Source organism: Aphelocoma coerulescens, chromosome 3 (assembly GCF_041296385.1).
Source record: "Aphelocoma coerulescens isolate FSJ_1873_10779 chromosome 3, UR_Acoe_1.0, whole genome shotgun sequence".
Classification (NCBI taxonomy): domain Eukaryota; kingdom Metazoa; phylum Chordata; class Aves; order Passeriformes; family Corvidae; genus Aphelocoma; species Aphelocoma coerulescens.
The window spans coordinates 104438887-104455520 of NC_091016.1; the positions used below are offsets into that span (position 1 = coordinate 104438887).

Sequence of the window (16634 nt, forward strand, 5' to 3'; positions counted from 1 at the left end):
GGCACTCAGAAGCCCAGGGTATTGTCGTCTTTCCTCTGCCAGACCCTGCCTGCAAGCTGTGGGCAGGGACTGCAGCTCTCTCTCCCTGCTCCACTCTCCCTGCTCCCTTCACTGCGCTCATGGGAGGCAGAGTCCTGACCCTCTTGGTCTTCAATAGCTTTGTGACACTTGAAATTGTTTTTCTTGTCATCACCTGCATACCAGTAATAGCCAAACACATTTTCAGTGTGTAAAACTGAAACTCCAGTCAGCACCCATGAGAAACGCGTATCTTTGCCTGGAGACACCCTGTGAGTGCAAGTGATCAGATGTCTAACCCTGGGAACTGTTACAGCCACATATCTGTATTTTTTACATATATATGAACACACATACACACACACACACACACACACACACACACACACACATATATAGATAATAAACAGTTAGAACACAAATAACTGCCTGCACAAACAATATAAGAACTTTGCAGCAATAAAATTCATGACAACTGACCAAATAAACAAATTCTTTGAAAAGGAGAGGTTATTTTTGCTGCAATGATTATCTTCTCTTTTTCTAAGACCTGATGAGTGAAGTTCTTAAAATAACATTATGAGAGAAAAGCTACAGTGAAAGAAAAAATCAATATAGCAATCACACAGCTTTTGGTGATCTCAAGGCTGTTGTGTTAATGCCAAAAATGAAATTGCTTTCTAAAATGCAGTTCTATTTTAACTGTTCCCATGTTTAAAACAAAATAGAAGTTGTATCATAAGGACAGCCTTCTCCTATGAGATGAAAAACTATATTTGGTCTTCAGGTACAATTAATATACCCAGCCCAAAAAGAAATGATTCAGCATTAAGGATGACCATTTGAATGTGCAAACTTTGCTCTGAAGTGTTTTGGGAATAGTAGTCTTGCTGAAGGTGGAAAACCATATTTATTTGCTTTTGGCTCTGCCATTTATGTGTATTTTCTTCAAGGAACTGCCAAATGCTTAAACACATCAAGATACATTTCATGCCGGGATATCATTAAACTTAAGTTCTTGAGGATACACACCTTACAACCTCTGTAGCTCAGACTGGGGATACAAAATGTCCTAAAGACTCAACAGGAAAAAAAATTATTCACACAGAATTTTTAGAATGCTGTGAAACTTATTCCCCTGGTGAAATGAATTCTTTGAGAACTTCCTTTTACTTGATGTAAGTGTTATTAGATGAAGGGATACCATTTAAAAAATAATGCAATTTGGAAATTATTTCAGGAAGATCTCTTGAAATGAGTCACATACAACGGAAGATTGGAACTTTGGGGTTCACTTTTGACAGTCAGCTGAACACAAGCTTCTGACTTTGGAAATACTATGTAGACCTATTCTATAACTTCTTTAACCTATTAGGGAGGTCCAAATGTTCCCCCAAGCACAAATAATTAACTCCTTTTTGTTAGTTTAAAAAAAGAGATTTCAAGGGTTTCAGTTGTATTTTATCAATTCAATCAGGGAATTGTTCTTTCTTTTTCTCTTCCAAATTAGACTCCCTCTACAAACAGGGAAGCAAAATCCCAATACCCTGTTTTGTTTTTTGATTGAAATATTCCAAGTTGAAAGTGATGCCTTTTCCTGGTCTTAAAATCAAGAGTCAAACACGGATAGAAGGGGAAAAGAGATTTTTCCTTGGTATTTATTTTAAGGATCCTTAGGTGCACATGTCCAGGTCAAATGCACCAAAATGCACACCACAATGCCCCCACCCAAAGGATCGGGTATAACATTATAGGTTTTACTAATTAGCATATCTATCAAAAATTCCCCAATGAGAGGCTTGAGTGATCCCCCCTCCCCAAGGAGCCTTCCCCTGGATGGTTCTATCTTAGTTTACAGAATGTGTTCTGGAGAGGATTTTGGGGTCTGGGGCACACTGACCCCTAACTAGGAAGCTTCTAAAATGTTTAGTCTCTCAGCTTGACAAACAAGTCCAAGAATGTAGGCAAAAAGCACTAAGAATACAGAAGTTGTAAAAAAGGTATAATAGGCGTATAAAAGAAAAGGTAAAAAATCTTCATGGCATCAAAAGGGTGTCACTAACTTCAAATATTAATAAAAATTACTGAAGTCCATATTGTCTTCATGTCCTGTGTACATTTTACAGAAAACTACCTTCTTGATTGCCATTTCACCATGCAGCAAGGTGTTCCAGAGTATTTATGGAGTGCAAGAATATAGGTTCACATAATGGGAATGAGAATGATTCTGCATCTGGGAACAGGTAGCCAGCTAAATTCAGGTCATCCAAGTTTTCCTCATGTAGTACCCAGTTTCATATTCCAAAGACTAACAGCTCTAAGTGCCTCTCCATGTCTCCGAGTGAGGAAGTGCTGATGCAAGCATGTTTCCATTGCTCATTCCCCATGGCTGCAGATTTGACTAGGGCTGTGCAAAAGGAAGAGCTTGCAGAGAGAGGAGGTAGGAGAAGTCCAGCCCTTGCCTGCAGACTCCTCGCTAGGAAAGAGAGGGGCTAATGGCCTGTGTGTTTCTCCCCTTTGCTCCCTAGTAGTCTTACTCTTTCAAAGGAGATCAAAGTCTTGCTCTTTGAACTTCTGCTTCAGACTGAAAAAACTGATGTTCCTACATCAGTAACAGGTAATCTGGGAAGCAGGTGCTTTGGGAATCTTAATGATGGCATTGAAACGTCAGTATTCAGCAGTGCAAAGATGTGAAGAATTGAAAAATAAGACATATGTGAAAAAAAGAAGTACTGAGGAATAACCATTATGAAAGAAGGCTTGGAAATTCTTCCAAAGGCTAATCAAAGCAAAATGTGCTATTATTTTACAGTTCCTAGGAGGGTATTATAGTCTTCACAGACTTTATTGGAAGGGGAAAATTCTGAGGTCTGCTCTGCCATGATGAAAGTAAGGACAAAACCTATGGTACAAAAAGCACCAGAGGCTGAAGGAAGGAAAACCAGCCTTACACACCACCCCACCTCAAATCTTCTGTTGTTATTTGGCAAACTTGTGCACAATACAGCAGAGAAATATGACTGTAAAATAAAAAATATGATGACATAAAAACAGACATTCTTTGTTTTGAAAAGGTCAGTGCAAGAAATAGAAATTGGCCTTTTAGTCACCATGCTGGCCTGACTCAAGACCTGAGGGTACAGCATAGCAAGAACTCATGGAGGGGGAAAGAAAATGATCAGGAAACAGCACTCAGAGGTGATGGTGAAATTTGTAAAAGTGCAGGGAAAGATGCTAGTAAGAAAACTTAATATGAATTCATTTGTGATCTGAGAAAATCTCAGCTGAGACAATAACTCAGATTGTCAGGAATTGAAATATTTATAAAACTGAGCCTGAAGAACAAGGATAATTGACCTCAAAGGGAATCACAGGGAGCTGGCTACTGAGTCCTAGGACCACTTTGATATATTACTATCATTAGCGCTGTCTTGGATCTTGTTCCAAAATAGTCTACATTATTTTTCACTTTATCCCATCACTCCTTTCAAGGTGTCCACAGGACATGAGAGAATAATAATGATTCTTGATAAAATTGTAATAAGAAAATGCAGCTGAATTTTCTAATAATGCATATGCCTGTCTAACTGCAGAAGTGCTTTAACTATTGTTCTTGCCTACTACTGCTTTCTGTTCTTTCAACAGGCTGAAGTGCTTGTAAAGGAATGGAAACATTTTTAAAATGGCTGCTCACAAATAAGAGGCAAAATCAGAGGTCAGGAAAAGGGCAAAAGAGTGTTCACGTAGGACCACCCTGTGTGCCCTGGCAAAGGGCCAAGCATTGGAGCCATACGAGTGGGAAGGATGTGTCAGAGTTGGAGCTGTGGGTGGAGCTATTGCATCATCTGAGCTCTATGTAATACCAGACTTTGATCCTGGACTGGACTCTAGAGTTGGGTTTTTAACTACTTCCACAAAACCTTACTCTGGGAAACACCATCTTGTGCAGTCAGTTGCAGGACAGTGTTCTTATATCTTATGGTTCTTTGCTCCTACAGAATGAGTGAGGAGAAACCACAGCTCACAGCTATATCCTAACAGATTTCTTATTTTAGCAATTGTCTATAGGAAAAGATACTGAAATGTTCTTACTTTCTTCAGAAAGATCATTTTCTTCTGCTTCTCTTTCCATTTCTTTGCACCATCCTTCCATTCTCTTAGTTTCAGTGTGTAGTAACTTCATAAACCAAGATCCATCCCGTCGACAAGGAGACATTCGACCAGTCTCTACTGTCTCAATGGCTGGCTCTAGCCAGGGTTCTGGTGGTGGAAGGTTTGAGGTGTCAACTGGGGTCCTATAATCTTCTCTGTAGCTGAACAGTCCCTGTGTCCGTACAGTTCTCACTGCACTATATTGGGTGGGTGTGCTGGGCTCTGAGTGCTGCTGGAATGACGAGCCAAATTGAAGTCCCTTATCCTCCATGGTGATGTGTCCTGGAAAACCCTCCAGTTCCAGATCAGCCTGGACAGCTGCTGTTACGCTGTTTGAACGCTTGAATCGTCCATGCCTTGGTGAAGAGGGAAGAAAGAAAAGATATTAAGACATAAAAATAACATATGTGATTGTACAGAGGCACAGAATAATGTTTCAGTGAGTGGATTCTGTTCTTCTCGTTGGACTGTATGTTACACATTTTTTCTTTGTGTATATTTCACTAAAATCAGATGATGAGTAACAACAGAGAGAAAAAACAAAATGCATAGTGGAATCATTGATCTAAGCAAGGGCACAAAAGAAAATAATTTAAATTATCTCTGGAAGCAAATATTGATTTATTCTCGTATTACAAAATAACATGTATCATTACTAAATCAACTGGAAATAACTAGCAGAACTAGAACTTCCTGATAGAAGTCTATAAAGTACCTATATATAAATTTTTCAAATGTTCAGAATTGTAAGCAGAAAAAATCTGAAAATCTGCTGAGTTAGGATTTTTGAGAATCTTGTAATAAAAGAAAGATAGTATCAGCAGGTTTAAGACTCTGGGTTGAAGGTCTTTTTTGTCTTACAGGATGCCCATTAAAGGTTGATTTTCCCCTGTTATATGAAACCAAACAATGACATTTTAGAAAAGCTTTGTGTTAAAATGTTAGATAGAGAAGAAAAGATTATTTGTGAAATCTTTTCCCATTGGTGCCTATTGTCTCAAATTACTTCTAGTCAATGATGGCAAAAGGCACTTAGCAGCCAGATACTCTCAGACAGCTGCTGTGAAATGACATAATGGTCCTGGTCCAGTATGTGACAAACAGTACCTGGCAGAGATAACCTGTGGGTCAGTACATGGGCCAGCAGCTTTACAAAACTAGAGAAGGACTGAACAAATCAAAAAGCTGATTCTACTTTAGAATAAAGGTACCATCCTAAGATTGTGTCTCCTTGTGGGGACAGAAAAAGCCTGGATCAGCATGAGGAGTCCTGTCAAAGGAAGACTGTTCCAATACACAGCTCTTAGTATTTGTTCTGTCAATAATGAAATTTTATTAAGCCACTACTTCAGTTTAACACTTTCACTTCCCTCCAATTAAAAACTGGAAAGTTAGGCAAATGTGAAGCAACTGCTAAGTAATCTCTACAAATTTTACCAAATGACAAGCATGCATATAATAAATCTGGCTTTGTGAATTATTTAGTGGCAGCACTTGCCAGGTGTCTGTTATTAACTCTGTTTACAAATGTGTGTTGTGTTATGAAAGACTACAGATTTTTGAACATGCTTAAATTACCGTTTTTCATCTTCCACTTGTATTCCAACAGAGTGGTATTCCCGTAGGCCTCTGCTTTCAGTGTCTGAATCAGTTGCTGTTTCCACCTAATTCAACACAAAAGATACATCTGCAGAGTGAGCATCGACAACTCAGCACTATTTCTACACACCCTCATCAAAATTAATTATATATTTTATCTCTTACTTGCTAAGAAACACCTAGCACAGCAAAATAAATACAACAGGTATTCACCCTAGTATCACTGTTTTGGTGCTGTGTCTTATTAAAGTTTTGCACAATTACTTCTGCTATGTAATTCCCTATCTCAAGCCCAGAAGTAATTACTCAGTTTGGTGGAAGCAGGGAGTAATCTTGGTCTGGAAGGGCTGTTCTTAGAATGAGCAATCCACAGGGTAACCCCTTTTTATACTATTATAAACCAGTCTCATTATAGTCCTTGATTTACAAAATAAAATAAAATCTCAAGTAGCCCCATAAGCTTGTGAGTGATAAAAAAAAAATGGAGCAATGAAATTTTATCGACAACTGTGTTGACAAATATTAAACCATTAAACGATGTAAGGGATACAGCAGAATGCCCTATCTCACCTTTTTTAATAACAGTCCTGAAAATGCTATATCAAGCAAGCAATTTATGTGCTTTTCATAGTATTCCCATCTGAAATACACTTACCAAAATATATTCACAGTAGATTCCTTCATGACTGAGACTTGCGTTTGCAAGTTTCTGTGGGATTTTATATAGCACTCCCCACCACCACACCGCCCCCAAGTCTCTGACACAGAGAGAGCAAGTGCTGCAGTATGCAAATTATACTGAATCAAGGGAGAGGCAGGAGAAAAAGAAAAAGAGAACTGACTTTTCCTTCTGAATGATATTTTAACTGTTCAGTGAAAAAAAATTTTAGCAACCAGTTTTTCAATATGCACACTCCATTTGTGAATTCAAAGAATATATCTGATCATAAAGATAAGAAAGTTTTACCCTTGCAGCAGTCACAGTCATCTCTGGAAAGAGCCTGATGGTCTTTGCAGCTGTGTCTCAGCTGCACAGTCCCAACCCCACCTGGTTTCTGAAAGGATGCAGAGACAAGGTGGGAGGAGGGTGGAAAATGACTGCATATTTGGACTACACTTCTTGAAGAAGGAAGTTGGTGGTAACTTCTCCTCCCATCTTTAAGCCATAGCTCAGTGTACATTCACATGGAAGGGAATTCCAGCTAGCAATTAGTACATGTTCATGTTTACCTGTGTGTGAGTCTTGGAGATGTTCACGAGAACAGCTAGTGCAGAAACCCTTTAGTAAATGTTAATGGCATGCTTGAACTGTACAGTGTAGCACCAGGCACAGGTGTGCTAAAACCTGTGGCTATGAGTGTGACAACAGTCTGGGAAAGACACATTTCTCAGCAATTCCCTTTATTCTGCATAAGGGCTAGGGGACAGTGCTTGCTGCCATCTGTCTCCACCCTGGCAGCTGCATGGAAGCTGGCTATATTCACCCATATGGGCAGTGCACTGAGAGAACTGAAGTATCAGACTTGGTAACAGTCTCCAGAATGTGGTGTTGTCAGTATAAAAAGAAAGATTCCTTTTGACGTTAGTAGTAAAAAAAAGCCTCAACCACAGAGGTAGCAGCTTGGAGGAAAAAAAGCCGGAACAACCAACTGAAATGACAGGCAAATTGGTTTCCTAGTTAAGGTGGGTCTTGGCTGCAACATCTGAGAAGATTCAGCTGCTTGGGGGGCCACAGTCTCTGAAAGAACATTGCTCTAAGCAAAGCAGCTATGAGGTCCAGTTTTTAACACAAAGAGATATCTATCAGGAAAGACAGAGTTATTTATAGCACAGAAGAGTCCAAAAGAGCCTTAAATAACAAATTCTAGTCTAAGTGACAGACTAGGAATTCACCCAGTCCTTTCAGCGATTTGAGGAAAGTTGCATATAAAACATATTCATTTCCTGAATTAACTGGGCAAAGAATGAGATACTCATGTAGGCTGTTGGAGGGGAGCAGAGAGGCATTACACTTGCAGCTTTGACTAGTGCAATGAGGCCTCAGTCAAATATGCGTGGACATGTTTTGAAGAGTGAACTCAACTTATTGTCAGAGGTAGAGAAGATGACTGAGAGGAGACCTTATGGACCTTATAAATGTCTACAAGCATCTGAAGGGAGGGTATCAAGAGGATATTTTCAGGCTCTTTTCCATAGTGCCAAGCAATAAGACAAGAAGCAACAGGCAGAAATTGAATACAAAGAAGAGCTCCTTTACTGAATGAGTGCATAAGCACTGGAACACTTTGCCCAGAGAGGTAGTGGAGTTTCCCTCACTGGAAGTATTCAAGAACCACCTGGATACAGTCCTGTGCAATGTGTTCTGGAATGACCCTGCTTTACCAGGAAGGCTGGACCAGATGACCCACTGTGGTCTCTTCCAACCTGACCCATTCTGTGACTTTGTAGGGAGTAAGAGCAGATAACACAAAATGCTTGTACTGTGGCTCCTGGTGTCACCTGTAGGAGTGCTAGCAGGAAGATGATATCTGAGGCGGGTAAACATTTCCAGGAGGAGGTTGTTTGATGAACATCTGGAGTAATCAGGAAGTCTAAACTGTTGCAAAGAGCTATGGTACTGGGGTTCATCCCAAAGCAACCAGTCAGTCTGAGTTAAGTCACATAATTTAGGAACAGATTGCCCAGAGAAGTTGTGGATACCACATCCCTGGAAGGGTTTTTGAGGCCAAATTGGATGGGGCCCTGATCTAGTGAAAGGTGTTCTTGCCCATGGAAGGGGATTGTAACTAGATGATCTTTAAAGTCCCTTCCAACCCAAACTATTCGATAAATCTAATGTATTTTATTATTCTATTGGACTGGGTCCAAAGGAAAAGACCAACATAATTTCTTATTACTTCCACTTGTTGATCAAGTTCCTTGAACTTGTTCAACTGAACTGCAGCTCCAGATGATGGTGTCAGTGAGGTAGGCACAGGCTCCACAGGACTACAAACCTTAAGGTTTGACAAGGGAAAAGAAGTTTGTGGGTGGCCAGACTGAAGAAGTTGAACAGATGGGAACAAAGGATTTATCAGGGCCTTCTGCTCACTCATAAGGCTCAGTATGGAAGGACAGGACATTGTGTGCCAGTTCAGACCTGAGACAAAGCCAGAGAGATGAAGCCACACTGACATCTCCACACATGTCAGTTTTTGCCTTCATCCCTTTTCAAAGCACTGCACTTCCTTCATAGAGTGATATCCTTAGGATAACCATTCTTATGTAATGTGCTCCTTGGTACCTAGGGAGTGAGTCCCGGGGTATGAGGTGTAGGCCAGGTTCCTGAACACAGAAATAGGGTAAGGAGGGTCAATGATATTATGCTCATGGGGTAACATGGTTAGAAACACCCTGGAGGTGAGCAGTGGCCAATGGACAGAGAATAGACTTTTGCTTTCCACAAAGATGTCTCAGCAGCTCAGACACAGTGTTGTTGTTGTCCAATAAACAAGGAAAGGCCCCTATGGAGAACATCAATTGGTCCATCAATTTTTTCTGGAACAAAGCAGGCAGACTTGCAATACTTCTTCCTGATTGAAAATCAAAAACATACCTGTTTTTGCCAGCAACATTGTTTGGTTTAGTAAGAAATAGCAGGTCTTCTTTTGAACTCTGCTTCTGATGTGTGGAGGCAGATTTACCTTTTATATTTGGAATGGGTTGGTATCTTTCTGTTGATGCAACACATCGAGAAAAAGTCTTTTTCATCTATCAGTTTTCAAGTGTTTTCTTACTGGAATTTCACCTGGAGATATAATCCTGAGTAATCTACCCAGTATGCAATTGACACCTAGAATTCACAGGCACAAATGAAGTAATATGCTCTAAAATTTTATTAAAAAAAATTATCAGAAAAATGATGATCCGGGTATCAAAATAAAATATTACTTATCTCTAAATATAAGATCCTGCCAAATTATACTTCCCTCCAGCTTGCCAAGACTGACACTAACTAAACGACCTGATGATTGCCTTGATATTTTAATGCTTTCATTTTCTCACTATGCCTTGTAACAGCAGGAGAATGACAATTTTGTGTGTCTGTGTGTGCAGGCAAAATCTAGGATTGCAAATATTGTATCAACCAACAAAATGTAAAATGGAGGCAAATAACAACACAAGTAAAAGTGGAAAATAAGACAATAATTTGCAATCATAAAGAAAAAAATGAACAAATAAATTACATTGTTCTATGACAGATATTAAAAAGACTCCTTCTAAAAACAGCAGGAAACCCTTTAATCAGATTTCCCAGGCTAAACTCAAATGAGCAGAGGATAAAAAGTAACACATTTTGTTTGATTGTGTGACTCTTGAAACTCAAATAAGTCTTACTAAATCTGTTGTTATTCTCCTTGATTCATTATTGTTTTAATATTTACATGTGTTCTAAAAGCCTTAATATTTTCAAATTGGCCTACAGTCTCAGTAAAGCAAAATAATGTGAAAAATTTTATCTTTATATGTTTATGATGGAGTGTCACACAAAAGAGGAAAGAAAAAATAGCCATTCATGCCAAAAGCAGGAGAGGAGTAGATCTAATATAGTACATCATCATCCTCTCTCATTGCAAAAAAAGAGCTAAAAGTTCCTTAAAAATTGGCATTTATGCCATGAAAAATGTCTTATGTGCTTATGTCCACTAGGCTTCTAATATTTATAGCAACTTTGAGATTATATCTATCATATCAAGGATCCTTGTGAGTCCCTTCCAACTCAGGATATTCTATGATTCTATGATTCTATGTCTTACCTTTCACAAAGACATAACCATCCCCTTCACATTCCTTTAATGAAGTTTTTCATCCCTTCACATTCCTTGCTGTCGATACAGGGAGCAGACAATACTATTAATCCCCAGAGATCAGTCACTGCTGACTGAGATCAGCCATTGCTGACTGATACAGCTCTAAACTTGAAATCGAATTATCAGATACTAACACTGCCTTGGTAATAAAGGATCCACAATTAAATTATATGAGCAAAAAATTATTTGAATAAATGCAAATCACTACTGCAAGTAACTCGCTTGTTATAATCAATCTTAGTATGCTTATAGGCACTCATTCTAGCAAAGACTGTACGAACTAAATTATTCCTTCAAAGTATTTACTATACTTTTTTAGATAATAATTTAAACTACTTGAAACTAATTTTTATTTCTGTATTAAAGCCCTATTCTGCAGTTAAACATGAGCACTGCAACATAACATTGCAGCATCCTAAAAAAGTCTAAGCTTCCATACATACTGTCTCAAAGGTAGACTTGATGTTAATATATTCAATGCATAGGAAAACAGATTTTAACCTGTTGACTTTCACTTCTCTCTCATAAACATTAGTAGTAAGAGTCCTTCAGGCCACATTATCTCTCCCCATGTGACTTCACTGCCCTCAATGAGTTTTCACTGCTGTAACCAATTCATTCTATAATTAGAATTTAATAAACAATCTCTCTGATGATGTACAGGAAGGGGAATAATTCACCCTTCCTCTCTTGCATAGGCTTCTCAGTGATAACAAGACTAAAAGAGAGTAAAAAACACTACTTTTGACACAGATCAAGTACATGTAATTGTGAATTCAGATAACCATTCTTAGGTATGGGGAGATCTTATTTGTATGCAGTGACTTCAAAGTAGGAAAAACACTTCAAATAAAACTACAGTACTAGCTACTATTGCTTTCCTTAACTGATGGAATAGTTTAACCAGCCAAAAACATACATTCTTTCAAAATAATTTTTAGAAACACAGCAAAATAAACCTATACTTTCCCGCTTGTGAGATTTTTTGTGTCTCACCACTGAGCTCCATTTTGCCACTCTGCTACTTCCCAGCCGAACATCTGGACTACTCAAATACGTGGCACGGTACAGCAAGTGCTAATTACTAAAAGGAGCAGCTTGAAAACTTCCTCTGATCTTTTAAGAAAGGACTTCTTACTAAAAAGACAAGCCAGAGTTTAGAAATAGGATTTATGTCAAGTTAGTATGAGATTGTAACAAGAAAATAATGTACCCAGTTGAGGTTACTGATAACTTTTTTGGTGCATTTAATGCTAAGTGGCAAATTGCTCTGAATATTCACTGACTTTTCCAGGCAAAGGACTTCATACACTCCTCTCACAAAAGCATAGTCTAACAGTCATTTTAAGGAGGAGAATAAACAATACTTACTTCTATAACTTTGGATCATTTATGATCCAAAGACCAGTGTAATCAGTGCAAATATTTCTTTTGATTGCTGTGTATACACTGAAGTAGAGCACTGACAAAGGTGGTATAACCTAAACTTTACAAAGAAAAGGTAGGTGCCTATCTGAGCACTTTTGCAATATGGGTACAAAATTCTTTGTGTTAAAGGGGAATTCTAATTTGAGAGCACAGAATACCATGAACAACGTTTTTACCATGTGAGATGAATAATTTCATTTAAAAAATTATATAAATATATAATGAAGTTATGCAGCAGATCCCCTTTTGTCACAAAAAAATTAGGCAGGTCAGCTATTGCACTAATCTCCCTGGATACAGCCTTTAATTTATAAGCAGGATGTGTTTAATGTAGATTCTGAAGATTATAAAAAACCCACTAGGTATTTTGAAGCGTGATCTTCTGATGATAAATGAAGATGACTGAGTCCATTCTCTACGCTACAATTAGTGCTTGTCTCCAAAAATACCACCATGAATCAGCCATCACACTTAAAACATTTGTTTCCATCTCATTCATTTCCGGGGTTTCTCTTCATTTTGAGAAGCCTCAATGCCTTTTAAATGGAGAAGAAACAAAGGACTGCATGTTTTGAAGTACTTGAGATTAATAAGGAGGAATTTCTTGACATGTTTTCTCATATATTTCACATTCCCAATGCTTTTACTATGAAATGGTTTAGAGCAGATTTTGAATGTTAATTATTAGCATATATACCAGGGTGTGCAAAAGAGTGAGGAAAATCCCAGAAAATATCTTAGCAACAACCTTGTTCTGATTTAGTGCTTATTTTACTCTTGACAATCTCTACTCTCCATTTTAATTCGAATACTTTGATTAGTCTTTTGCCATCATGATAGAAGACAGATATGAAGTTTATAGCTATTACAAGAGTTTTGTTCTTTTTATATCCATATATTGTTACAATTGCTGACTAAATTTTTAATCTCAAAATCAGTATTTTGAAACTCATTTGAATTTATAATCAACATGTATTTTCCCAGTGCCTGTTGACTATGCCTGACGATATTTGTCTTAAGTATGTCAGTGGAAAAAATAAAACCAAAAAAATCCCAAAGGCCCCCAGACATTTTCTGGAAAAGCTTCATTTCCAAAGCTTTTATTTTTTTTTTGTTCAAAATTCCCATCTGGGATAGGACTAACACACCATGAGATGTTAGTGTATCTGTGCTGTTCTCTTTCTCTGCAGATGGGTGCTACTGATGTTCATAGTAACTCCAGTGCTTCCCTAGGAGCTTGGCTTCTCCATGAATGTGAAAACCAACCCTATGGGCACATGGCTAGCATGCCAGGGCTTTTTGAAAGGACTTCTATTCACTTCATATACACTACACAAATCATATGTCTGAAAGACAAGGGAGCTCTGGAGTGGGTCCATTGCATTTCCACTTGCAGCGGCATCGATGGTTTCTCTGTACCTTTGTTCCTCTCTGCTTCTGTATGAAGCTCTCTTGGCAAGCATTCTCCCATCAATGTGTTAAAGGAGTGGAACATTAAAAAATGCACAAATTAACCATCCTGATAGCAAATTAACTAATGCAAATAAATGCAAATTCAATGCATTAGCCAGGCATGGAATGCTAATGAGAAAACAAGTCATTTAGTCAATCAAGGAAATATGCAAATAAAAAACATCCTTTTCCAAAGTGTACTTTGACACAGAAGTCTAAAAGAAATTAAATACTGCAACTGTACTTTGTGTGCATAAATTACTATTTGTGTAGTTTGCAATAAGAACATTCTACCTTGTGTTTTTATTCTGTACAGCTTGGCAACAGCAACATAAAAAAATGCATTTTCTATTTAAAATACTGCAGAAATGTATTTTTCTCATTAATGTGACATTTGAAGCTTAGTGCTGAAAAAAATCCCAAACAACTAAATGTGCTCAGGATACTGTTGAAAATTCAACCTTATCTAATCCGAAATGGTACAAACAAGCAGTTTGTATTTCTTGAAAGATGACAAACAGCTCATCTTTCTAAGACCTGCTGTTGCAAACAACATTTGCCTTTCTCCATGTGTGCATCTGAGGACCAATGCTGCAGGCCAAGTGTCAGATGACAAGTTGCTATGGAAGATCCGCTGCCTCCATGGAAATAATTGCACAGGTGTTTTTGTGGATTATAAGCACATATTACTAAACAAAGCACACATACAGAAGGGTCAGAACCCAGTGAAAAGTACTGGTCATCACCTGTAGTAATAAACAGGATCAAGCGATGTAATCAAAGTTCCAGAATTAATTGCTGGAATATCAGGACTGACCAAATCAAGACACCAACATTGATAAATACCACTGTGCACAGTTGCTGTAAAGGAGAGATAAGAACAACACTAGATACTATTCCTTTCTGAAGAGTAAGTTTCAGGTTAGGGGCTAAAAGGTACCAAAGATTTCTTTGCTGCTCCTTTGAACTTTTCAGCGTTATCTGCCAAGCCCGTTCTCTGAACAATTTAGAATGCACTAATTACTTTGTAAAACATTTGAAAAGTAGCTATCTGAATATCTTGCCATGGTTATTAAATTTAATTCTACTCTTCTGCATCTGAAGAATCAGAAGCAAATACTTTTATGACAAGAAATGGACAAACGGCTTTCTGGCAAAGCTGATTCCTTCCCATTAGTCTAATGCATTATGGAACAGCAAAATTACAGTACACTAAAATGTTAACCTGTTAAGTTCAATCGGCAGCTGCGACATGCTTAACCCAAACACTTTTCTATGACTATATTATGAAATAAATGGAAATGGAATTACTACTTTTTTAAAGAAAATAATATACTTTCTTTTATATTCCTGCATATTTCTAATATACAGTCACTCACTGGGCTTTTTACATGGACAATTACCTTCTCAAGATCTGTGTTGATCTATGTTCCTTCTCAAGATCTATGAGACTGTGCTGTTTCCATAACACCTATGTCAAAATAAATGCCAGTTTCTCTATAGCTGATCTAGCAAAAGTAAGCACAGAAGTGGACCCAGTGATGTAAAAGGGAATATTCAGCAGAACAGAAGCTTAAATTTTCCTCTGCTTCTGTCTCAAAGGACTTCAAATCCTTTGCAAGTTCAACTTTCCTATTTTTATTATTACTTGGTATTTCCTAAAGATTTGAACAAATGACCATTTCTAGCTATCTAGTGCTTTCCATTTAGTAGAAGGAATAGCAATCAAAATTTGTATTTGGCATTGTCTTATCTCATTTGCCTGAAACAACAGAACTTGAGTGAGCTTTCCACAGTTTGACACACATTTTGTCAGGTGAAATAAATATTGTGGGTTTTGATGGACAAATGGTAGAATGCTCAAAGGCTGCGTTTATTAATGTTATTTCATTACTTGCCATCTCTAATTATGCTGTATCTACACCAGAACATTTCTTTCTCTTTTTTGATACTTTGTCCCAGCACAAATAAAAGGGGAAGGGTCTCTTTTTAGGTAGAATTCTTGAAGATTGAGTGGCTTTGCACATTTTTCAAGGTCAAAAGAGAAATATAATGGAAAAAGTATGGTAAAGCATTTTAAAGCTGGTGAAATTCTATAAAAAGGTCTGTGAATTCATGGAGGGAAGGAGATGAACATGCTGTTCACCTGTAGCTCTGCAGTATAATTTTCATATCAAGTGTTAATGACAGGTAACCTCCCTAGAGATTTATTCATTCATTTTCTCCCAGGTACAGTGTATTAGCCAAAGAATTTTCTGCACAGCCATGATGTGAATTGCAATTAACGCTAAGCAGCCAGGGGTTATTTGTTAGATTATTAGAGCAAGTGAAGCTGAATGACTCATTCTATGCTATTTACAGAAAGAAGGCAAGCAATTCTTCACAGACAGATGTAAATGATAGACTACCTGGATCCCTATAGAGGAGCGTCGACTCTTAAGAAACTCCTCTGCTTTTGTCACCAGAATGGCCTTGTCACTGGTGCGTATGGAGGTGCTCTGGCTCTCGGCCGCGTGGCGCTGGGCAGCCGCCGTCTCCAGGGCGAGGTTCATGGCCTTGTTACTGTCCAAGCTGTCGGTGGAGTTGTACATCCCTCGCCCGTCCTGTGGCCATGGGGACATCCTCTGAGTCCGGCTGTCATGATAGGCATCCTGGGTGGATTCTGTGCTGCTCTGTGCCGTGACAGAGATCAGTGGCTTGGAAGTGGTACGAGGGGGTACTGGCGGTGGTGTTTTTTTGTAACTTGTATAAGTTACAGCTATGGAAAGAATTAAAAGAAAAAAAAAAAAAAAACAAGCAAAAAGAAAAAAGAAAAGAGAAAGAGAGGAATCAAGATTAATATGATGGAAACTTGACAACAGAAATCACCTTAAGATTGTGCTTCTTAAAAATTACGATGGGGTAATATTGTGTTCTTCATGGACCTCACTATTATTTGAAAGTGTCTCTCAGAGTCAGAGGGGTATCCACAGAATCATTTTATTTCAACAAGGAAGTAGGAAGGGTTGGAAGTGGGAGTCCCAAATCACAGTGAAGATGAAAAAGAGTTAGTGAGGCTATGTATGTTAAGACTTGTGCTGGGTAGGTACCCACTGGGGCTTCTGAGATTACTGGATAAAACTCATAAGAGAAATA

At 38.2% G+C, this 16634-nt stretch overlaps 1 protein-coding gene across 1 annotated transcript in view; it reads right to left on the reverse strand.

The window, feature by feature from the left end:
* Positions 1-16634, reverse strand: part of DLGAP2 (DLG associated protein 2) — a 304303-nt gene that overhangs the window by 11631 nt on the left and 276038 nt on the right. Inside the window, exons 9-11 of the mRNA XM_069011493.1 lie at positions 15908-16257; positions 5749-5834; positions 4111-4526 (exon numbers count right to left, since the gene is read on the reverse strand). Coding sequence (XP_068867594.1) covers positions 4111-4526; positions 5749-5834; positions 15908-16257 — 852 coding nt within the window. The remainder of the gene's footprint in view (positions 1-4110; positions 4527-5748; positions 5835-15907; positions 16258-16634) is intronic.